Source organism: Nannobrachium achirus (assembly GCF_963921795.1).
Source record: "Nannobrachium achirus genome assembly, chromosome: 6".
Classification (NCBI taxonomy): Eukaryota; Metazoa; Chordata; class Actinopteri; order Myctophiformes; family Myctophidae; genus Nannobrachium; species Nannobrachium achirus.
The window spans coordinates 15,962,861-15,989,499 of NC_137815.1; the positions used below are offsets into that span (position 1 = coordinate 15,962,861).

At 41.2% G+C, this 26,639-nt stretch overlaps 1 protein-coding gene across 1 annotated transcript in view; it reads left to right on the forward strand.

The window, feature by feature from the left end:
- Positions 1–6,763: 6,763 nt before the first annotated feature.
- Positions 6,764–26,639, forward strand: part of LOC308286833 (protein NLRC3-like) — a gene marked incomplete at both ends in the record, with an annotated part of 31,768 nt that continues 11,892 nt past the window's right edge. The window contains 3 exons of the mRNA XM_080727956.1: positions 6,764–6,835; positions 18,830–18,894; positions 19,139–20,839. Of these exons, the coding sequence (XP_080584082.1) occupies positions 6,764–6,835; positions 18,830–18,894; positions 19,139–20,839 (1,838 nt within the window). The remainder of the gene's footprint in view (positions 6,836–18,829; positions 18,895–19,138; positions 20,840–26,639) is intronic.

Genomic DNA, 26,639 nt, shown 5'->3' on the forward strand with positions numbered 1-26,639 from the left:
CTGCTCTAATAAAACTCACCAATGATATTTACTCTTCATCAGGCAATAGCGAACTCACAGGTGCAATTTTCATAGACCTTACCAAAGCATTTGATTTGGTTGATCACTATCTTCTACTAGACAAACTCTATTCTATCGGACTGTCACGTAATGCCCTACTGTGGTTCAACTCCTATTTACATAATAGAAAACAATGTGTTGTCATCCAGGGCAGTACTTCAGATTTAGCAGTGCAGGAACGTGGTGTGCCTCAAGGCTCAACCCTAGGTCCACTTCTCTTCTCCATCTTTATCAATGATCTTCCTTCAATCTTCTCTGACTGTAATGTTCAACTATATGCAGACGACACAGTTATATACACATCAAAAACCAACTTATTACAAATTCAGTCATCACTTCAACTAAACTTCAATACTCTTGAATCATGGCTTTCAGATAATAAATTAATAATCAACAAAACTAAAACAAATACAATGCTCTTTGGGACGGCTCAGAATATTAAATCACAAACTCAAAATCAATCATACAATATTTCTTGTCTTGATGGTACAATACTGCATAGAGTTGATCAAATTAAATATCTTGGACTCTGGCTTGATTCATGTCTATCATTTAAATGTCATATCGATCACATAATTAGGAAAATCAACTTTAGCACTGGTGTCCTCTACCGTAACAAAAAATGCTTTACACATACAGTCAGAAAGAAACTTGTTCAACAACTCATACTTCCAATTCTTGACTATGCTGATGTGGTCTATCAAACGGCTCCCAAAACAAACCTTCTTCCACTTAACTCAGTTTATAACCGTTTATGCAGATTTGCTCTTGATTCTCCATATATGACCCACCATTGCACCCTGTATGAAACTCTCAATATACCATCTCCCACATTAAGAAGACAGCAGCACTGGCTGCAGTTCATTTTTAAATGTTATCACTTTCATTATCCACAGTACTTAAAACAATATTTCGAACGTTTGACTACCACACATCAGCTAAGACATTGTTCACAGATTTATTTTGAAGTTCCGGTTGTGTCGACATCAGTTGCTAAAAAATCATTTATGTTCAAAGCTCCTTCAGATTGGAACAACCTACCTGTTCATATCCGTTCAATAACATCTTTTAAACTGTTTAAAACCACACTGTCCTCTCACTTTGAGACCACCTGTTCATGTTTTAACTAATCATCATGTTTTGCTCATTCATCAATACAATAGATCTATAACGAAATGATTATATATGTGCTATATGTGTACTTTTGTGGCTGTTTGTTGTGTATGTTTTGTTTTGTTTTGTTTACTGTTTTGTTTACTGTTCTGTTTGTTTTGTATGTTGATCGAATTGTCTGTACACTTCCTGTTTAAATGTGAAAAAAAGTGTATTTTGTAGAAGGAGCTCCTTGAAAACGAGATGGTTCATCTCAAGGGGTTAATCCTAAATAAATAATTTCAATATATATATATATAGTTTGGCTAAAAATAAAAATGTAGTAAAATAACATAACATTAGAACATATTGTTCCTTCGAAACAATTGTGGGCTTGCTTTAACCCTGCAAGACCCGAATAAATTTCTACTGGCCATTTTTTTTTTTTAATCAGATGGCGTTGTAGCAGTCCTAATCACAGGAAAACATAATGTTAAAAAATGTATAATGTTTTTGTAAGGTTTTATAGCCATAAATCATAAATTATGCTCTAATTAGCATTTTGGGGATATTTTTCACAATATTAACATATGCACGTGTTCTAGACATTCTAATGATCACGAAAAAAAATATTACAGGCATTTTACTTATGTTTTAGAGAGGAATAGCTTCAGTTAAAAAGTGAGATGTTGTTCGTCCAGACGCTGGAATTTCAACTTCTCTGGGAGGTGTGAATGTCAGCCTCTGTGGGGGGTATGTATATGCAAATATCGTGGCCAATGGCATTGTAATACTAAACAATAGGATTTAATGGTGATGTTAATGTGAAAAAAGAACAGGAAAACTAATTTTGTCAGATAACTCACGATTAGAATGAACCAATACAGAATGAACCAATACAGAATTAATGAACCAATATATTTTATTATTGTCACATGAGAATAATTGCAAGTGTATATGTAATATTTAATCTTGGCGTTCAGGCTCTGCTACTCTTTTTCTCCCTGCTCAGCACAATTAGAAAACCATCATTAACCATTAAGAGCAGGGAGATCTATACATACATATAAATATATATAATAACAACCCCCCCATGGGGAACAGAATAGCAGAGCCCACTGGTGGTGCTGGGGTGGCGGTGGGAGCAAACAAGCCTAACAACCAGAGGCATGCTCAGAGGAACGCAGGATGAGCACAGGCTCAGGTGACCTTAAATACCCACCTAATTGGTCAGCTGATTGCCGTGTCACAGAATGACGTGTGGGCCTTGCTCAATACTGAACACACCCACATAGGGCAGCACCGTGCAACTTCTAATCTAAGTGTATCTGCCAGAACTCACCTTGCAGGCTACGGTAACATTTATAAAAAAAAATAAAAAATGATTTAAAAAATGTTGCCAAAAAGCAACGCTGGGCCTTGCAGGGTTAAGCCAAAAAAAAAACAATGGTATAATTTAGCTACAAGCAGCGATAATGTGCCAAGCCAGGAAAAAGTAGGAAAGGAAAAAAAGCTGTGAAAAAAGCAGGAAAAGCAAGAAAAGTGGGGAAAAAAATCTGAGAACAGGTCTCCGGCAGGTTAGGTAGGTTTTTATCCACTGGTGACGCTATAATAGGCCAATGTGAAAAGGGTGCCACGTGTTCTTGGGCCTTTCACGGCAATCGGACGCTGCATGCGTGATTTGAGGCATTTTGTTCCAAAAATGTGTTATGCAAAAGTTGACCCGCTGGTGGCGCTATAACAGGTCAATGTGAGAAGGGTGGCATCTGCAAAATGTAACGCACATCGCAGGCTGTATTCATGATTTGAGGCGTTTTTGGCCACTTTATTGCTGCTTGCAGCTATATTTATTATTGCACAGTGCACACATATGTTATCCTCATTATTTATATACTATACCAGGGGTCGGCAATTAGATTTGGCCTCGGGCCCATTTTTTTCTAAGGCATTAGATGGCGGGCCAGAACATGAAAGGCTAATATAAGAATTTCATAGTTAAACAAAGTTACCTCTACCTTACACCATTTCTAACTAGATCGAAGATCTCTTAGTTAACTTCATTGACAGTGAATGTGGTCTAATCTGTTTGATTTTACATTTCATCTTTACAGATTTACTGGCTGTGACCTCAAAAAGACACACTGTGAAGTTGTGGCTGCAGCTCTGAGCTCTAATCCTTCACATCTAACAGAACTGGACCTCAGTGGGACCAAACTGGACCATTCATCCATGGAGCTGATCTCTGCTGGACTAAAAAGTCGACATTGTAGACTGCAGATCCTAAGGTCAGACTAATTTACCACCATCATTTGTATTTGTTTAGGGTAGCACTTTACAATAATGACCAGTTATAAATCATTTATAAACATTTATAAGCAGTTTATAGATGAGTAATAAACATGAACAAACTGTTTATTGACATTTGTAAATGTTTAACTAAACATTTATAACTGTTTTAAACATCATTTACATGTTATTAGTAAGGTATTAGTAAGTAGTAAACTAATCATGAATAAACCATTTATATACATTTGTAAATGCTTACTAAATCATTTATAACCAATGCTAAAATTCACATAATGTGTAGGTAGGAATGCATTTACAAATGTCTGTTAAGGTGACCTCCATGTGTTGTTCATGTTTAATATACGCTTTGTAGATGTTATCAAGAGCCCTAATGTAAAGTGAAGACTATTCACGCCACACTTTTGGCCCTACTCTTATCTCTGGCACCGTTGCCCCTATCCATGCCAAACTTTGCACACACTCCTTGGCTGCCAAACCACAACCTCCGCCCCTGATTTCTCACATGCCCCTCTTCTAGCGCCACCATGAGGTTGCTTATCTCCCAATTAGGGAGTCTTACTGGTTATTTACATCTGTCGTCTGTTAATGTGGCCACCTTTTTTGTTCATGGTTATGCTTTGTAAAACATTCCTTAAATATCTATAAATCATTAGTAGATGTTATCAAGAGCCCTAATGTAAAGTGAAGACTATTCATTATTTACAACTGTCTGTTAATGTGGCCTCCATGTTTGTTCATGTTTAGCAGTTTGGCAAGTTTGGCATGGATAGGGGAAACGGTGCCGGAGATAAGAGTAGGGCCAAAAGTGTGACGTGACGTGATGTGATGTGACGTGACGTGACGTGACGTGACGGACAGACAGACAGACTGACAGAGGGACTGACAGACAGCCGGGGGAGGTTTTCATAGTAACTTGCAACCTGATGGTCGCAATGAATAGTCTTCACTTTACATTAGGGCTCTTGATAACATCTACAAAGCGTATATTAAACATGAACAACACATGGAGGTCACCTTAACAGACATTTGTAAATGCATTCCTACCTACACATTATGTGAATTTTAGCATTGGTTATAAATGATTTAGTAAGCATTTACAAATGTATATAAATGGTTTATTCATGATTAGTTTACTACTTACTAATACCTTACTAATATCATGTAAATGATGTTTAAAACAGTTATAAATGTTTAGTTAAACATTTACAAATGTCAATAAACAAGTTGTTCATGTTTATTACTCATCAATAAACTGCTTATAAATGTTTATAAATGATTTGTAACAGGTCATTATTGTAAAGTGCTACCTTGTTTGGTTTGACTATTAATGCTTCTGTCTCTGGGAGAAGTGATAACTACCTTTGGCCTCCTGAAAGGTGAATTTTCAGGGCTGTTTTGAAGGAAGCCAGTAAACTACATGTTTTCAAATAGAGACTGGTGGTGTTGTGTTTCTAAAATCCCTGCTATTTAAGCCAACTGGACCAGCACTCTCACTAGTTTGTCCATAAAAATAAAAACTAATAGTGGAGCGGCGTAGCTCTTGAAAAATGATAAATCGTTCAATTTTGCGATGCAAGCGCCAAACTTGGTAGATACCGGTATGTTGATTGATATATTAGAAACAAATCTGGATATCGGGCCATCAAAAATTCTCACCCTGGAGGGCGTGGCAGCCATTTTTCAAAATGGCCACTAGCGGTTTGTTAAACCTTCCTAAATCACCCTCTAGGAGCGACAGTTTTAGTATAGGAAGCTGAAATGTTGCATGCTGTGTGTGCATGTTCATGTCAATCGGTTAAAAGGGGGTGTGGCAATGGGAGTGGCCTATCATAAAAAGGTGCATAACTTTGATATAGATGGACAGATTTGCACAAAATGTTGTGGAAAGGTTGGTCAAGACCCAAATAACAGCTGAGTAACTGTTCACACCATCTTCCAAAATGGGTTTTGTCATTAGGACCAGTGTAATACCAGTGTAGTACCAGTATAATATTTCAAACAATTATATGAACCCATCTTTATCTGAGGAGGTGGAGAAGTTCTGTGAGGACCTCACAACAGCGGTCCAAGATGTCCCAGCGCACGACTTCCTGGCAATCCTGGTTGACTTCAACACGAGGATTGGACTAGAGGACGCTCCCTTCCCTTAACACGACTCTACCAACCGCAATGGCTCACACCTCACTGCCTTTCTCACGGAACACCAGCTCCTGGCAGCGAACACCATGTTCCGAAAAATAACAGGCAAGAGATTCTCAACCAACCCTGGCCTGCAAACCAGGTATACAGAGGAGGTTATGACTCGTTTTCAGCTGCTGGACAAAGGTGTGGAGCCTAGCAACAAATAAAGGTGATTTGTTGTTGCCAACAAAGAGGCGACCAGGCTGTGTGTGCCCATGCTGGACAAAACCAGAAGCTCCCTGTGGTCCAAGCACCCAGAGGTCGTAGCGGCACGGGGCAGGGTGGAGGAAGAATAGACGTGGGATACTGAACGAGGCCAAACAGCTTCTCTTCAGTACCTATGATAAGATCAAGGGGGAGGAACTGGTGGAGATGGTGCAGAGAGTCCAGGCAGCGCATGGTGAGAGGCAGTATAGAGAAGCCTGGAAGGTCATTAATGAAATGACGGAAGAGGACCAAGGAGGGACAGGTCGAGAGACACACCAGTGAGGAGAGAGTAGCGACCTGGTTCAACCACTTCCGAGGGCTGCTGGGCACAACATCAGATGGAGAGGAGGAAGAAATACCATCATTCCTCCAGGACCTCAACATCAAGGATGATCCCTTCACGGTCACTGAGTTTGCCATGGTGAAAAACACTCTGAGAGAGGGTAAGAGTGCTGTGCCGGACGGCATACCCCCAGAGGTCTTGACAACATCATCCTACAGTTCTGTAACCTTGTCCTGCTAAGCAACAAGCTGCCTGACATGTGGTCTCTCTCCAACATCATCCCGGTGCCTAAAGCTGGGGACCTCTCGAAGCCAGACAACTACCGAGGCATCAGCCTGACCTGTATTGCAGCAAAAGCCTACAACCGGATGATACTAAACCGGATTCGGCATGCCATCGACCCTCACCCGAGGAAAACCAAAATGGCTTTCGAGAGGAGAGAACCACATTAGCCCAGATCTTGGCCCTGAGGAGTTGAATTGAGGAGGTGAAGAAGAACAACCTGATGGCTGTATTGTGCTTTATTGATTTCAAAAATACTTTTGACTCAATACACAGAGGCACCATGATAAAGATCCTGAAGGCCTACAGTGTCCCTCCCAACTTGCTTCGGGCAATATAGACCATTAGACCATGTACGCAGGAAAAAGGGCCAAGGTGGTGACCCCAAATGGCAACAATGAGGAGTTTGACATCATGGCCGGGGTACTGCAAGGAGACACCCTAGCCCCCTTCCTCTTTGTCATAGTCCTGGACTACACGCTCAGGAAGGCCATCAGTGGACGAGAGCAGGATTTTGGTCTCATTCTTACATCAAGGAGGTCAAGACGACACCCTGCAGTAGTGACATCAGCCTACTCTCCAACCACGTGGAGCAAGCACAGTAGCTCTTGAGCAGAGTGGAGTCAGAGTGTGCTAAGGTTGGCCTTCGGCTGAATGCCAAGAAAACTGAGGTGATCACCTATCCAAACGGAACATCCACCTCTCACAACAACAGGAGGCACTGCTCTGAAGGAGGTCAAGGACTTCAAGTACCTGGGCTCATGGGTCAACTCAACAGAGCAAGATTTTGAAGTGAGGAAGGCAATTGCATGGAGGGCACCGAATGGCATGGCCAGTGTGGCCGGGGTATGGAACTCCAACCTCCCCCGACAAATCAAACTCAGCTTCTTCTATGCAACGGTAGGGTCTGTTCTCCTATTTGGCAGTGAATGCTGGACCCTGAAGCCAACTCTGCAGAAGTCTCTAGACAGGTGCTACACATGTCACCAACAAGAATATGTATGCTGGAATATTAAGGGTGAGCGATAAAATAGCAGCCAGGAGATTAAGACTTGCAGGACACTGCCAAAGACAACACGAGCTGCCAGCCAGTAAACTGGTGCTGTGGGAACCAACACATGGGCACCGGTCACAAGGATGTCCCACACTAACATGTGGATATACTCAAGAATGATGCAGGAGCACAAGGCACCAGTGAGCTGTTATTTGGATCATGACCAACCTTTCCACAACATTTTGTGCAAATCTGTGAAACTACTGTACATGACTGTTATGCACCTTTTTATGATAGGACACTCCCATTGCCACACCCCCTTTTTGGAAGATGGTGTGTACAGTTACTCAGCTGTTATGTGAGTCATGACCAACCTTTCCTCAACATTTTGTGCAAATCTGTGCATCTAAAAGTTATGCACCTTTTTATGATAGGCCACTCCCATTGCCACACCCCCTTTTAACCAATTGACATGAACATGCACACACAGCATGCAACATTTCAGCTTCCTATCACTAAAACTGTCGCTCCTAGAGGGTGATTTAGGAAGGTTTAACAAACCGCTAGTGGCCATTTTGAAAAATGGCTGCCACGCCCACCAGGGTGAGAATTGTTGATGGCCCGATATCCAGATTTGTTTCTAATATATCAATCAATATGTCTACCAAGTTTGGCGCTTGTATCGCAAAATTGAACGATTTTATAGCTACGCCGCCTAACTATAAGTGAAATAAGTAACATTATGTCAGGTAATGGATCTACAAGCTCATTGAGGTGCTCATTGCTGCTCTGCAAACAATTATAAATCAGACTTTATAACAGAGGCGTAATTTAACCAATATCTAGGGTGTTGCAAGGAATGGAGTTTGTCCACTCGTGTGAAAAATGTCGGGTTTTATCCGTTTTTTAATTTTTTTATTATTATTTCAGTTTCGGGTGTTTATTCCCCACACAACAGTCTAACACGTATGACAGTTGCAGCAAGACATTTGGTACGAGAGATATGTGTTTAAGAAGTGCCAATAAGAATAAACCATTTGATAATCTCTGCTATAATTTCTAAATGGCTACAAAACATTGTGTTTGATGCAGGACAATAATTATTTTAATAACAATAAGGGAATATCAGTGACTAATAATACTTTAATACATTTTAAACCCCTTTTTAATTATTATTTTTCAAAATGTAGAAAAAATAAGTTATTTTCTTAACATCATTAATTTTCAAGCCTAATATGTGTAATCTTGTTCGGATATTGCAGTTATGTACAGGTATATTCATAGCCAGACAACCAGAGAGAGAGACAAGAGAGCGAGAGGGATTGAGAGCTGATCGCTTAACATTCCAATCAATCAACTCAATTGTCGCCAGCTGATCTCTGTGTGAAACCTACTGTAGACTCCAGTGAGCAGTTGGTTAATTCTTTAAAAAATCATAACTCTTGACAGGAATGAGCTAGAGACTTACTTTTTTCCCCTAATTGCTCAGAAATGCTAGGGGCCCAAATGACGCCCTTGCTTTATAACCCAACTCTCTACGGAAAAATAAATACAAATAAATGTTATTTAATGTTAATTTTATAAATAATAAAGAACACACATTTTAAACAAAATACTATATAGTGTTTTTTGTCCAAAGGGTGGCGCTAGTTGTGGAGACACTTGATCAGTAGGGTTAATTCTCCAGGGAGCATCAATGTGCTCCATAAGTTTCATTACAATCCTCACATCAGAGTCCTGCACGGGTCCTTTTGACAACCCGCGTCCGCCTCGCCCGACATTAATCAGTTCCATGGACTGACCCGCTACCCGCGATTACATCAAAGTCTAAACCAGACCCGCCCCACCCGCCAAAAAACGGAAACGCTGCCCGTTCCGTTACCCGCGATTACATGCAGTTAACACATACCTTGCCATTTTAAAATGACTGCCCTAGTTCCGGGCCGCCACAAGTCTCCATAGACTTCCATGTAATTCATGTGCATGGATCATGCACGCCCATGCATGCAACGTGTGTGCACACCTTTCACAGCTTTAAAAAAACAATCTGCTTGGAAATCTGTTCAGGCATTCATGAGATAGCAGCCATTATGTTTTCTTCAAATGTAAACAAACATGGCTGCCATGTTTGAAAGATGGGGATGGTATGGGGGTCAAACATGCAATTCAGCGATCACGATCATGCCTAGTAGATAGAAGGAAGTCCAAAAAATACTTTTCAAAAAAAATATTATTTATTTGCAAAAATGGCCCAAACCTCTGGAAACTCTGGCATGGCGGCGGCGGGGTACGGGAATAACTTGGGAAACTCAGGTTGGGCCGGTGAAAGAGTTAATTAAATAGCCTACAGCCGTGTGTGCGTGCTTCCAAACTGCATCGCACTCGATCATCCCATCACGCTCAGTGTTTGTGGCGCAATATATTTACATAAACGCCAGGTCGGCTGCCACTCTTAGCTCTTTCAGATAGCCGTTTAAACCACCCTTGCTATGATGAGGACATGGGCTAATGCAATTCATGCAGCAGTGAAGAACATCCGTGTTACTTTGTTTATATGCATGGTGTGGTTGTGTGTTGTGTCCTGCTGTGCTGCTCACTGTGTGCGCTACTGTGAGGTGACGGGCTGAAACAGTGCTCTCTATGATTCTCACAATAACATTTTCACACTATCACCCGCCTGCGTTTAGTCCCGTACCGCCTGTTACAAGTATATTTTCTGCCCGTTTTAGTCCGTCAAACACGGGGCCCCGCCTGTTGCTGCAGGACTCTGACTCCCATTAGATTTTCACACATCATGACTGTGTGCAAGTTGACATTTTTGCCTAAAGGTGGCACTAGCGTAGAGGTCATAGGGTCAGTAAAAGTAGTAGATTTAATCCTGTGGGGACAATAAATGTGATCAACAAGTTTCATGACAATCTGACCAGTACATTTAAAAATGTGACAGTGAACATTTTGACCTAATGGTGGCGCTAGAAGAAAGACTATTTGAACACTAAAATCAATAGGGGTCATCCTCTGAGCACTCTTTATTTATATTATTCTTTTCAATACATAATGTTTATGTAAGCTCTCAATGTGAAACATATTGTGAGTTTGTAGATCTGCTATTTTGGCTGAGAATAGGGTCATCGGCCATATGGTGGCGCTCTACCGTACACAATTTCTAACTACTGTAGATAGAAGATCTCTTAGTTAACTTCATTGACAGTAAATGTGGTTTAATCTGTTTGATTCTACATTTAATCTTTACAGACTTGCTGGCTGTGACCTCAAACAGACATACTGTGAAGTTGTGGCTTCAGCTCTCAGCTCTAATCCTTCACATCTAACAGAACTGGACCTCAGTGGGACCAAACTGGACCATTCATCCATGGAGCTGATCTCTGCTGGACTAATTAGTCCACATTGTAGACTGCAGATCCTAAGGTCAGACTAATTTATTAGTTTAGTTTTACTATTTATTATGTGATTATAACAAACATGAATACTGTGGTGAGACATTATTTGAGGAGTGTGAACAAGGTTGACATCATGGTAGCCCACACTGACTAGAATAATGATACGGTACAGTGACTACAGTATGTGATCCATCATGGTTGCTAGGGAATGATCACATCCAGTTATGTAATCATTTGACTGTCAAACTGGTGTGAACACAGTTATGTCCTCATTTGAACACTTATGTGACAACGTGATGTGTATTCCACCCCTTTCAATACTTGAGAAAACGTTAAATCTAGAAGGGAGTGGTTCCATATCTGTTTTTGAAGCGGTGAAAACCGCTTCCAATGAATGGCTTTGTGTGTATCACGCCCATATATGGTCATTTCAGTCCAGAATGAACAGGCTTTTTCAAAAACAGAATGTCCGTTTAATTACCATATATGGTGATCTCAGTCCAGAATGAACAGGGTTTTTCAAAAACACAAAGTATGTTACCTTATGTCCATATATGGTCACTCCAGGCCAGAATGAGCAGGTTTTTCCTGTCCCACAGAATGTCTGTTTAATTACCATATATGGTGATCTCAGTCCAGAATGAACAGGGTTTTTCAAAAACACAAAGTATGTTACCTTATGTCCATATATGGTCACTCCAGGCCAGAATGAACAGGTTTTTCCTATCCCGTACGTGTAAAATATCAGTCCAGAATGAATAGGCTTTTTCAAAAAGCAAAATGTCGATGTCCCTCCCGGTTAGATGAATGGATATTTTGAGGATTGGTCAAGCTTCACATGATAATTTGGCCTTCAGGGTTTAAAATATGTAGTAAGCCACAAATACATTCAGAATAGAGGTTTTATCTGTCCACCGCTTCACTTCGAACCGAGGTTTGATTTTTTGTTAACACCCTTGTTTTCATGCCGAGACGGGCACGAGCTTCAAAGCTCTTTGGTGACTAGAATATAACGAGACGTTTATGTGTTATTTCTGTTGACAGTTATTAAAACAGCTGATCCACAAGCTCATAATGTGTTGCGACGTGTTGTGAGCTTGTAGTCTGCAATTTTTCTTGAATAACTTTGACATCTTTATCAACATATTATCTTCTCTTATGTGGGACAATGGAAAAAAATATTTTCAGATAGAGGTCCACGGACAAATATTCATGGGCCAAAGGGTGGCGCTAGATGAAAATTTGCGGGGTCACTTCATCAGTAGGGTTAATTCTCCAGGGAGCATCAATGTGCTCTATAAGTTTCATGACAATCCTCACATTAGATTTTCACACATCATGTGAGCAAGTGAACATTTTGGACTAAAGGTGGCGCTAGAGTAGAGGTCATGAGGTCAGTAAAGCAGTAGGTTTAATCCTGTGGGAAGAATACATGTGATCAAAGTTTCATGACAATCTGACCTGTACATTTAGAAATGTTGTGACAGTGAACATTTTGATCTAATGGTGGCGCTAGAAGAAAGGCTAATTGAACACTAAAATCAGTAGGGGTCATCCTCTGAGCAGCAATATATGTTGTTACTTTTGATGTTTATGTAAGCTCTCAATGTGCGACATATTTTGTGAATGTGGTTTAATCTGTTTGATTTTACATTTAATCTTTACAGGCTTGCTGGCTGTGACCTCAAAAAGACAGACTGTGAAGTTGTGGCTTCAGCTCTCAGCTCTAATCCTTCACATCTAACAGAACTCGACCTCAGTGGGACCAAACTGGACCATTCATCCATGGAGCTGATCTCTGCTGGACTAAATAGTCCACAATGTAGACTGCAGGTCCTAAGGTCAGACTAATTTATTAGTTAAGTTTGACTATATATTATGTGATTATAACATGAATACTGTGGTGAGACTTTATTTCAAGAGTTTGAACAAGGTTGACATCATGGTAACCCACACTGACTAGAATAATGATACGGTACAGTGACTACAATATGTGATCCATCATGGCTGCTAGGGAATGATCACATCCATTTATGTAATCATTTGACTGTCAAACTGGTGTAAACACAGACTGGAAGGTTTGCTGGTTCCTCAGCCCACCATCAACAGCAGTCTGATCAATCATGATCACTGTTGTGCCTTTAAGAATTTCAGTGTAAAACAGTCCATTACTCTGAAATGTTGCAGATAAAACTGTATATTATTATTTGTAGATGTATCTATCTTTCTGTCAGTGTTGTTTTAGTTGAAGATAAGAACCTGATTTCTTGAACGCCCTTGTTTTCATGCCGAGACGGCGACGGGCTTAACAAAGCTCTTTGGTGACTAAAATATAACAAGACGTGTGTGTGATTTCTGTTGACAGCTATTAGCGGAGCTTATTAAGTCAATATTCCATAAGAATCGATAGCACCAAACGATGGACGCCTCGCTAAATGCTAAATTAAAGGTTTTCAAAGTAGAACTTGAATGAACAGAAATGTGTTAATGATTCAAACATCAAAATGAATGTATTCTGACTGGAAGAACTCAATGGTGTCAATTGAATTCCAATATGGCAGTTTTCAAGACGGCGGCATATTACAGTAGTCTAAGTGACTACTGGAAGCTATCTGATCACAGATATTGCATTAAGTTGAAAGGTAGAATCCATGATCATTCTTTGAAATGCTGTGGTCAAGCTCTATTGGCTTGTAATTGCGACCAAAGGTCGCAGTTTACCATGAGAAATGTCACAGCTTGTCTCCGTGAAGCCGTGTGTGTACACATTTTTACAGTCTATGGGTTGGTTCCCTGGACACAACACTGTGACATCACAGGTGGTGATATCACCTATGTAAAAGTCCATATACAGTACATGTGTAAATTATTATAAAACAAGCATGGAGTCTAACTAGATAAGTGTTGATTGGCTGGAAACGCTCAACTGACAGGCCGAGGTCCCGCCCTCCCCCTATACTCGGTGTCAGGGGCGGTCAGCTAGTTAGTTCAAGACATACCACTTTTCTTCTCGCCTGCATACAAGAAGGGAGTTTCACTAATATCATAAAACCGGGGTTACGATATATTTATATCTAATATTTCACTTCAGTGACCCGCTATGGGAGAGATGTGATGAACTCCGGTCCTGTCAATCAAAGTCCATAAACTAATTGAAGTGGTCTGGCTCCGTCCGGAGACTTATTCGTAGGACTGTGAGCGTTATGAAGGTGCTTCTTCTTCTTCTTTCGTGTATCATCGTCCTTGATGATTGGTTGACAACATTGTATTTCACAAGATTTCTTGTTACTTATATATTGTCCCAAATATAGGGTCTCAGCAAAAGGGCGAAGCCCAGTCGCTGTAGGGCAGCCATCGCTGATGGAAACCTTTACAAATGATCCATGATGGCGCTGCCAACATACAGGAAAGAGAAGCCCCTCCACACACATATACTACACTGTCAACATGGTAGAGTAAAGAAAAGCCCCCTCCACACACAGATACTACACAGCCAACATGGTACAGTGAAGAGAGCCCCCAGCACACACAGACAGGGCCGTATCTTTCCATCAGAAGGAGGAAAAAACATAGCTGTTCTTAGACAGAGGGAAAGTGATTCCTCTCACAGCAGGCCACTTGTCTGACCTCACATGGAAATATGCTTTACGCACCGGTCAGAGCCCTACGGGCACAATGTGTGTCCCTCGAATCCCCTGTGACTGAAAGTAGGCGTTAACCGACCACCATTGATTTGTATGAATATTTGTATGATTCCAGAAGTCTTCACCACAGACCAGAGTCTCCAACACCCAGCCGTATGTCTATGGAGAGTGAAGATGAACCTCCTTCAGACTTCAGTAATGAACCTGGATCTTCATACACACAGTATGTCAATCCTTCTATACAAAGATATAAACAACAAAGTGATCTGCTAAGTAACATTATTATTAACATTTAACATTAAAGTTATAGGCCAAATTGTGAAGCTGGCTGTTTTAGCGTCACCATGAGGCTGTTGTAGTCAAGATTCATGTCAATCAGACGCTGCATTCATGATTTCTGGCATTTTGGGCAAAACAGGCCCCTCCCACAAACTCTGATGGCCAAACGATGCCAATCAGAAGCGACTGTGAAAGAGCTGACAGATAGATTATGATCACATGACCACAGAGTTGAAACAAGCCCCTGTGGTCACATGACCACAGGGGCTTGTTTGTGAGCCCCTCCCCCGCACGGAGGAACACAGATCTGTGTCAGAACCCAGACCTGCACGTACTTCATAACTTTATTTGATGGTGCATGCTTAAAAAGAATAGATCTACAAGATATTGCACATTGTTGATAGCTTGTAAATCTGTTCTTTTTGCGCATGTGACAACCTCCTCTACCGGTTAAAAGATGCACTCCTCCACAGATCTGCAGCATGTCTACTGGACACAGACACACCACAGTACAGACTCATAGACCCATACAGTGTAGAGACACACCACAGTGCAGACTCATAGACCCATACAGTGTAGAGACACACCACAGTGCAGATTCATAGACCCATACAGTGTAGAGACACACCACAGTACAGACTCATAGACCCATACATTCACTTCAGTGACCCGCTATAGGAGAGATGTGATGAACTCCCATCATATCAATCAAAGTCCATAAACCAACTGAAGTGGTCTGGCCCCCTCCGGAGACTTATTTGTAGGACTGTGAGCGCAATAAAGGCGCTGGCACGTCCCAAATCTAGGGTCTCAGCAAAAGGGCGAAGCCCAGTCGCTGTAGTGCAGCCATCGCTGATGGAAACCTTTACGAAGGATCCATGATGCCGCTGACAACATGGTACAGAAAATAGAAGAACCAAGCACACACAGCCAACATGGTAGAATAAAGAGAAGCCCCTCCACACACAGCCAGCATGGTACAGTAAAGAGAAGCCCCTCCATACACAGCCAGGGCTGTATCTTTCCATCAGAAGGAGGAAAACACATAGCTGTTCTTAGACAGAGGGAAAGTGATTCCTCTCACAGTAGGCCACTGGTCTGACCTCACATGGAAATATGCTCTACGCACTGGTCAGAGCCCTACGGGCACAATGTGCATCCCTCGAATCTCCTGTGACAGAAAGTAGGTGTTAACCGACCACCATTGATTTGTATGAACATTTGTATGATTCCAGAAGTCTTCACCATAGACCAGAGTCTCCAACACCCAGCCGTATGTCTATGGAGAGTGAAGATGAACCTCCTTCAGACTACTTCAGTAATGAACCTGGACCTTCACACACACAGTATGTCAATCCTTCTATACAAAGATATAAACAACAAAATGATCTGCTAAGTAACATTATTATTAACATTTAACATTAAAGTATTATAAAACAAGACATTAAGTCTAACTAGAAAAGTGTGCTTGTCAGAGCACAGATCCCCACCAGGCCGGGTTGCCTACCCAGGGCAGACCCATGTTCTAGGACTAGTAGAAAAAAGTGTGTTTTGAAGAAAACGTGAAATTGTGGAAATCTTAATCGAATGCGTAGTTGTGTCATGATCTAAGGATCAGGATAAAATAAAAAAGGTTTATTTCATGACCTACGGTTCAAGAGTTATAGGCCAAATTGTGAAGCTGGCTGTTTTAGCACCACCATGAGGCTGTTGTAGTCAAGATTCATGTCAATGAGACACTGCATTCATGATTTGTGGCATTTTGGGCAAAACTTGCCCCTCCCACAAACTCTGATAGCCAAACGATGCCAATCAGAAGCGACTGTGAAAGAGCTGCAAGATAGATTATGATCACGTGACCACAGAGTTGAAACTATGTGCATAGCTTTGTTTGTGAGCCCCTCCCCTGCACGGAGGAGCACAGATCTGCGTCAGACCCCAGACCTGCACGTACATCATAACCTTATGTGATGGTGCATGCTTAAAAAGAACAGATATACAAGATAACATCCTGTACCATCGCACATTGTTGATAGCTTGTAAATCTGTTATTTTGCACAAAAAACATAGCTGTTCCTAGACAGAGGGAAAGTGATTCCTCTCACAGCAGGCCACTTGTCTGACCTCACATGGAAATATGCTTTACGCACCGGTCAGAGCCCTACGGGCACAATGTGTGTCCCTCGAATCCCCTGTGACTGAAAGTAGGCGTTAACCGACCACCATTGATTTGTATGAATATTTGTATGATTCCAGAAGTCTTCACCACAGACCAGAGTCTCCAACACCCAGCCGTATGTCTATGGAGAGTGAAGATGAACCTCCTTCAGACTTCAGTAATGAACCTGGATCTTCATACACACAGTATGTCAATCCTTCTATACAAAGATATAAACAACAAAGTGATCTGCTAAGTAACATTATTATTAACATTTAACATTAAAGTTATAGGCCAAATTGTGAAGCTGGCTGTTTTAGCGTCACCATGAGGCTGTTGTAGTCAAGATTCATGTCATTCAGACGCTGCATTCATGATTTCTGGCATTTTGGGCAAAACAGGCCCCTCCCACAAACTCTGATGGCCAAACGATGCCAATCAGAAGCGACTGTGAAAGAGCTGCAAGATAGATTATGATCACGTGACCACAGAGTTGAAACTATGTGCATAGCTTTGTTTGTGAGCCCCTCCCCTGCACGGAGGAGCACAGATCTGCGTCAGACCCCAGACCTGCACGTACATCATAACTTTATGTGATGGTGCATGCTTAAAAAGAACAGATATACAAGATAACATCCTGTACCATCGCACATTGTTGATAGCTTGTAAATCTGTTATTTTGCACATGTGACAACCTCCTCTACCAGTTAAAAAATGCGCTCCTCCACAGATCTGCAGCATGTCTGCTGGACACAGACACACCACAGTGCAGACTCATAGACCCATACAGTGTAGAGAGCCCTTTTATCTTGGTTAGAAACAAAAACAAATGCTCATTGTAACAACTAAAGCAGCTATATTTTGATGAGTATTATGTAACTAGTAAGACGACTCAGGGCGACATGCCCTAAAGGGCGAGGTCGCGACAATTTTTGGCCATCTGGCCAGTGATGTATTTCGGACCAGTTAGCCTAATATGGAGACCCCTGCCCTGGTACGCATATATGAATGAATGAATTAATGAATGAATGAATGAATGAATGAATGAATGGATGAATGGATGAATGGATGAATGAATGAATGAATGAATGAATGAGAACTTTATTTCAGACAGATCAGACAGGTCCATATGCAAATAAAAACATACAAATACATATACATTGAAAAGTACAAAAGTAAAAAATTGTTTAAAAAAAACTCTAATATAAACATGTGCGCCAATGGCACCATAGTCTTGATGTGAACCGGACAGAGCTGCGTCTTGGGTTACATATAACCACAATTATATCATTATTATCAGACACAGCCACTCTGCAAATGAACTTGTACATCAAGTGTCTAAGTAGGGCAGGGCAAGTGGGTACCCCCACACTTACAAACATATGGAGATCCACACTTTATATGGAGATATGCTGTGAGAGCCCAAACATGCTTACTCAGTTATTTGTTATGTGAAAGTCCTATGATATCTATTAGATCTGACATCATACCCTTTTATGCCCATACATGGAGATCCCTGTCTGTAGAACCAACTGTTAATGTGGCCGATGTGGCCTCCATATATGGGCATTCCCATATGAAGTCCTGTTAGATATGGGCTAAATATTGATGACATCAGGGAAATCCATATATGGGAATTAAAGGGATTCTGTTAGTGTGGCATCACAGTGAAACCAGAGCGTGATGTCAAAGCGGAAAACCCATAGAACCACAGTGTCAGGCGTTAGACAGCAATACAGACAATCTGTGACCACATACTAAACTGCGACCAAGGGTCGCAATACTATTAGTATGTTTTCGCAGAGTAATAAGTTACACTACTCCTTACTGGGTAAAGTAATAACATTACAGTAATATATTATTAAGTAATTCATTACTGTTCAACACTGCACATACATCTTATAAGTGTATGATATAGTCAAATCTCCTTCTCGTCCACAGAGAGAGGACTTGTGTTCTGATCACACCTGGACCGAAGACGTCCTGTCAAACCACAAGTGGACAAAGTAAGACTGGTTTGAAGTTATAATCTTTTTCACTGACATGCATAAATAACAGAAGACATTTCATTAATAATGTTCATACACAGCTGTAAGAATGTAAAGTTATGAATGAAGCTGAATGTTTAAAATGTCTTCATTGTCTTCTCATAGCAGGTGTCAGTCCGCAGGAGCTTTTAAAGGATTATAAGGTCGGTTTGAACCGCCTTGATCGTGTGACATACGTCACTGAAGTTTCCTCCCTGACCAGCATCTTCACAGAGCTCCACATCTCAGTGGGAGAGAGTGAAGGGGTTAATACCCAACATGAGGTCTGGCAGCTAGAGACAGCTTCCAAGAAGACCCTCCATGACGAACCAATCAAATGCAGTGACATCTTTAAGCCCCTCCTCCTTGGCAGACACAAACCCATCAGAAGAGTCCTGACCAAGGGCATTGCTGGCATTGGAAAAACATTCTCTGTGCGTAAGTTAACTCTCGAATGGGCAAGGGGTTTGGAAAATCAAGACGTCATTCTCCTGGTTCCCTTCTCATTCCGGGAGCTGAACTTGGTCAGAAATGAGAAGCACAGTCTTCTCTCCCTGATCCATCGTTTCCACCCAGAATTAAGGAAGGTCACAGCAGAGCAGCTCGCTGTCTGGAGGGTTGGCCTCATCTTTGATGGTCTGGATGAAAGCAGGTTTCCGCTGAAATTTGAGAACATTCGCATTGATTCTGATGTCTTCCAAGAGAATGATATTGTTTCTGATGTCACAGTGACATCATCAGTGGACTTGCTGTTGACAAACCTCATCGAGGGGAATATGCTCCCATCAGCTCTCCTCTGGATAACTACCAGACCTGCAGCAGCCAATCAACTCCCTCCTGATTCTGTTGACCTGGTGACAGAAGTACGAGGGTTCACAGATCCTCAGAAGGAGGAGTTCTTCTTCTTCTTCTTCAGGAAGAGATTCAGGGATGAGTGGATGGCCAACAAAGTCATCTCACACATGAAGATATCAAGGAGCCTCCACATCATGTGTCACATCCCAGTCTTCTGTTCCATCACCGCTACCGTTCTGAAGGACATGTTGGAGACAGACGAGACAGAACAGCTGCCCAAGACCCAGACTCAGATGTACAGCCACTTCCTGTCGGTCCAGACAAGGAGAAATTATTGGATGTATGATGTGAATCAACAGCAGCTCACAGACCACAGGGAGGTTATTCTGAAGCTTGGCAGGCTGGCATTTGAACATCTGGAGAAAGGCAGTGTCGTGTTCTACCAAGAAGACCTGGAAGAATGTGGCCTTGATGCGAAAGACTCCTCGCTGTACTCTAGACTTTGCACAGAGATATTCAAGAGAGAGAGTGTGAGCTTCCAGAGAACAGTCTACAGCTTCGTTCATCTGAGCATCCAGGAGTTCCTGGCTGCAGTCTACCTGTTCTACTGTTTCACACAGAAGAACATGTATGTACTGAAGCCATTCGGGGTAGACTTGGACGATTTCATGGATCACTTCCTGAAGAAAGTAATGAAAAAATCGCAGGAGAGTAAAAATGGCCACCTGGACCTCTTCGTCCGCTTCCTTCATGGCCTCTTAATGGAGCCCAAACAGAGTATGTTAGGAGGCCTGCTGGGTCAGGCAGAGAACTGTCCAGAGACCATCAAGAGAGTCATCAGAAACCTCAAGAAGATGACCACTAAAGATCACTCTCCTGAGAGAATGATCAACATCTTCCACTGTTTGATGGAGATGGACGACCACTCAGTACTTCAGGAGATCCAACAGTACCTGAAGTCAGGGGACAAATCAAAGACTGAACTGTCTCCATCCCAGTGTTCAGCTCTGGCCTTCATGATGCTGATGTCAGAGGAGGTTCTGGAGGAGTTGGACCTGGACAAATACAATACATCAGAGGAGGGGCGAAGGAGACTCATTCCAGCTGTGAGAAACTGCAGAAAGGCTCGGTTAGTATTCATGTGAATAGAAAACTACACTATAACTAGAAATGATGGTTAACATACAACATTGGTTCTCAAAGTGTGGTCTGGGGTCCCCCAGGGGTCCAGCTCCACGTGATCCCCAGCTAAATAAGTAAATATTGAATTTAATTTACTGTAGCTAATAGAAAATAGTCAATCTACAAGCTCATAACGTGTCACGGCGCATTGTGAGCTTTTCTGTAGAGAAAAGAAACTTGACACTGTTACGCCCACAGGGCCTAGGGATGTTTGTAGACGCAACAAAGGCAAGGTGGTGACTGCCAAAAAGTAGTTTTATTACAAATAAGTATTGGACTTTACAAGGTATGCAAATTAGGTTGCTTTTACATTGTCTGTGGTTCAAGGTGAGACAGGGCCGGGCAGGCACCTATTGGAAGAAACAAAAGAAAGGATACAAAGAACTGATCCCTAACCCAAACGTAACCCCCAGCTTCTCCTAACCAAAACACAAAACAAGGAGTGAGGTTACCTGCCCCTAGGAGTGGCTGGGTGCACAGATCTATACCCGTACGTGTACCTTCTATAACTTACCCTGCTCACCATACAATAAAGAGTATTTACAGAACTCGGCTCCCAAGCAACCTGTACAAACAAAGAGTGCGGCTAAATGCTAGGCTGCTCCGTTGGGCACGCTGTCTCTATACTACCCTCGTAGTTGTGGACTTGTGACAGAGTGACAGCGGCCATGCGTGTTTCTTCATGAGGCTATTTATAGCACAGGGGCGGAGCCGGTGGACCAGACGGACCGAGCGTCGATTGGCTGGAGGTGCGTGATTGACAGGAGCCCTTCTCTCACACATAGCGGCAGCAGGAACCTGCAGACAAATACATACAGCGCGCGCAGACAACATATAACAAATCCCAACCCAAATGGCACTATGGCTTTAATCATTGCTCTTGTCCGTAACAGACACTACATCACAAACTTAAAGGGATATTCCACTTTGGTCATTTTATCATCTAATCAGGCTTTTATGAACACCCTGAACAGTTTTTTGATTTGCTTCATTCAATATTTTGATATTTGATGTAAACATTACTAGGCTCTCCAGGCCCATGGCCTTTCCACATACACACCCATTGTAACTTAAAACTCCATTTTAGCTAGATTCATTAAAAACACCCATTATTTTTTTCTGGTGACTCATAATACCCTCCTAATACTTTTTCTGTTTTGATAACTTTTTTCATTTATTTTTAATAATTACTTTTTGTATTAATCTTTTTTCCATTTTCCCAAAGAATTATTACAAATAAATGAAAAGAAGTTGTCGAAAAAACACGGCCTGCTCACGTATTAGGAGGGTATTATGAGTCAGCAGAAGATATAATGGTTAAAATTGAGTTTGAAGTTACAATGAGTTCTGGATCAAGCCTCCTGATAACATTTACATCAAATATCAAAATATTGAATGAATCAAATTAAAAACTGTTCAGGGTGTTCATAAAATCCTGATTAGACAATAAAATGACCAAAGGTTTTTTTTAAGTGAAATATCCCTTTAACAATACACCATGGACAAAAAGAAAATAATTCAATCATAAAGTAATTGTTTACACCAAGTAATAATCACCTCTATAATACTGCCACCACCATCTCCCCCATATCTCTGCCATCCATATCCATCCCTGCCTCCCATTTGATACCTTGTCTATTAGCTGTTGTTCTCCATCACTCCAACACATAAGACTCTAAACCACTCATCCCCCATACTTGGTGCCATTGGCCACCATGTTTCCACAAATTCAGCCAGTTTTCCCCGCAGCACACAGGAAAGCCTCTCCAAAGACACCAGGCACAGCACTTTCCCCAGCCACAGTAAGATATCTGGAGGACTGTCCTCCATCCACTTGCTGAGGACTGACAGCCGGGCAGCATAAAGCAACACTCTTATTAGCTGTTGGTTTCCTTTTGTTAATGTGATATTTATGTCTACCCCTAGGACATAGTAGAGTGGATTCAAGGGTATTCCAATCAATTGAAGGATTTCTTCTTGAATAGATATCCAGAAGGTCCTGATTTGTGGGCAAGTCCAAACCATTTTGACACCTAGGTCATAGGGGAGAGCATAGAGGGTCATATTTAGTGGCCAAGGCTACGAAGTGGCAAATGGCCACTCATTGTGGGCTCGCCTATAAGGCGAGCACACTTTAGATATTGTCATTATTTATTGTGGGCTCGCCAGTACCTGGCGAGCACACTTTAGATATTGTCATTATTTATTTATTTATTTATCTAGTAAGTAGACGGGATTTTCGGTTCCTTTCTACTCCTACATACTTAGTGAGAAAATGAAAATAAAAACATCAATGTGTTCAGTTTACAGTGGCGAAGTGTGCTATTATTTTTTATAGCAATCGGCCAAATGGTGGCGCTGTAGGAAGCCTTCGAAAGTGCGATCTTTGAACAGGTATAGCTCATGCTGTGTTTGAGGTACAGGCATGAAACCTGTATACACGTATGCGTCTCCTCATGCCGAACAACTTTTACCCTCTAACTTTTGACCTCTGACCTTTAGGTCTCCCACAATTCGGAATAATATGAAAAACAGTAAAAATCTATCTCCTCCTGGGTTTTTTTTTGTTACGCGCACGAAACTTTTTTCACATGAACTTTGGACCAATACGGTGAGATTGATCAACCAGATTTTTTTTAAAGTGAAATATAATTTTTTAATAATTCAATCAATATTGCGGTTTTATGCAAATTATTCTTCGGTCTCTAAATCATACATGCAAAGTTACACGTTCATGGCATTTGGCAAAGATGTGGAGGGTTAGTCAAAGTATCACTGAAACCAATTTTATTCCAATCGGCCAAAGGGGGGCGCTATACGAAGCGTTTGAAAATTCAAACTTCAAACGGGCATAAGTCATGACTCGTTTCGTTTGAAGACATGCAACTTGTTACACGCGTGCTTTGACTCAAGCGGAAGACATCTGTGTCGTTGTTAAGTAAGCTCCGCCCTTCGATTTTCCGCCACTTTGAGCAGTTTGTAAAACGCGTAAACCCGCTTTTATTCTGGAATTTTCGCGTCACGTGCACAAAACTTTTTTTACGTGAACTTTGGACCGATATCTAAAGATCTGTCAGATCGGATTTCTTTAACATTGAAACATGCTTTTTTAAATAATTCAAACAATATTGCATTTTTATGCAAATTATTCTTCTGCCTCTAAAACATACAAGCAAAGTCACATTTTCATGACAAAATAGTGTAGAGGGTTAGTTCAAATATCACTGAAACCAATCTTACCCCAAATGGCCAAAGGGGGGCGCTATATAATTTTGAGCAGTTTGTAAAACGCTTAAACCCGTTTTTATTCTAGGATTTTTTTTGCAATTTGCATGAAACATTCTACACGCAATCTAAGGACCTTTATCTAACATGCCTATGAAGTGCACACAAAAAAAATATAAAATAATAATAATAAATATAGCTGCAAGCAGCGATAAAGTGTCCAAAGCCAAAAACACCTCAAATCATGAACACAGCCTGGGATGTGCGTGAAATCTTGCAAGCACATTCCCAATAGGTCAAGGAACAGATACCAACCTTCTCACATTGGCCTGTTATAGCGCCACCAGCGGGTCAACTTTTGCACAACACATTTTTGGAACAAAATGGACCAATCTTTGACGTCAGTAACGTCAAAGAGAGCACTGCCTGCGATCTTGACATTTTGTGCTTTTATAGCCATTGTTTTCCGGCTTGAAGCGAGCCCACAATTGTTTCGAAGGAACAATATTTTTCTAGTTTATCTATCAGGCAGGCATATCAAGTATCAAAAAACTTCGGTTCCTTTCTACTCCTACATACTTAGTGAGAAAATGAAAATAAAAACATCAATGTGTTCAGTTTACAGTGGCGAAGTGTGCTATTACTTTTTACAGCAATCGGCCAAATGGTGGCGCTGTAGGAAGCCTTCGAAAGTGCGAACTTTGAACAGGTATAGCTCATGCTGTGTTATACATACAGCCATGAAACCTGTATACACTTATGCGTCTCCTCATGCTGAACAACTTTTACCCTCTAACTTTTGACCTCTGACCTTTAGGTCTCCCACAATTCGGAATTATATGAAAAACAGTAAAAATCTATCTCCTCCTGGGTTTTTTTTGTTACGCGCACAAAACTTTTTTCACATGAACTTTGGACCAATACGGTCAGATTTATCTCGGTGGATTTCTTTTAAAGTGAAATATCATTTTTTAATAATTCAATCAATATTGCGGTTTTATGCAAATTATTCTTCGGCCTCTAAATCATACATGCAAAGTTACACGTTCATGGCATTTGGCAAAGATGTGGAGGGTTAGTCAAAGTATCACTGAAACCAATTTTATTCCAATCGGCCAAAGGGGGGCGCTATACGAAGCGTTTGAAAATTCAAACTTCAAACGGGCATAAGTCATGACTCGTTTCATTTGAAGACATGCAACTTGTTACACGCGTGCTTTGACTCAAGCGGAAGACATCTGTGTCGTTGTTAAGTAAGCTCCGCCCTTCGATTTTCCGCCACTTTGAGCAGTTTGTAAAACGCGTAAACCCGCTTTTATTCTGGAATTTTCGCGTCACGTGCACAAAACTTTTTTTACGTGAACTTTGGACCGATATCTAAAGATCTGTCAGATCGGATTTCTTTAACATTGAAACATGCTTTTTTAAATAATTCAAACAATATTGCATTTTTATGCAAATTATTCTTCTGCCTCTAAAACATACAAGAAAAGTCACATTTTCATGACAAAATAGTGTAGAGGGTTAGTTCAAATATCACTGAAACCAATCTTACCCCAAATGGCCAAAGGGGGGCGCTATATAATTTTGAGCAGTTTGTAAAACGCTTAAACCCGTTTTTATTCTAGGATTTTTTTTTGCAATTTGCATGAAACATTCTACACGCAATCTAAGGACCTTTATCTAACATGCCTATGAAGTGCACACAAAAGAATTATAAAATAATAATAATAAATATAGCTGCAAGCAGCGATAAAGTGTCCAAAGCCAAAAACACCTCAAATCATGAACACAGCCTGGGATGTGCGTGAAATCTTGCAAGCACATTCCCAATAGGTCAAGGAACAGATACCAACCTTCTCACATTGGCCTGTTATAGCGCCACCAGCGGGTCAACTTTTGCACAACACATTTTTGGAACAAAATGGACCAATCTTTGACGTCAGTAACGTCAAAGAGAGCACTGCCTGCGATCTTGACATTTTGTGCTTTTATAGCCATTGTTTTCTGGCTTGAAGCGAGCCCACAATTGTTTCGAAGGAACAATATTTTTCTAGTTTCTATACTAGGCAGTCAGTGCAAGTATCAAAAAACTTCGGTTCCTTTCTACTCCTACATACTTAGTGAGAAAATGAAAATAAAAACATCAATGTGTTCAGTTTACAGTGGCGAAGTGTGCTATTATTTTTTATAGCAATCGGCCAAATGGTGGCGCTGTAGGAAGCCTTCGAAAGTGCGATCTTTGAACAGGTATAGCTCATGCTCTGTTATACGTACAGCCATGAAACCTGTATACACTTATGCGTCTCCTCATGCCGAACAACTTTTACCCTCTAACTTTCGACCTCTGACCTTTAGGTCTCCCACAATTCGGAATTATATGAAAAACAGTAAAAATCTATCTCCTCCTGGGATTTTCGCGATACGCGCATGAAACTTTTTTCACATGAACTTTGGACCAATACGGTCAAACTAATCTCGGCGGATTTCTTTTAAAGTGAAATATAATTTTTTAATAATTC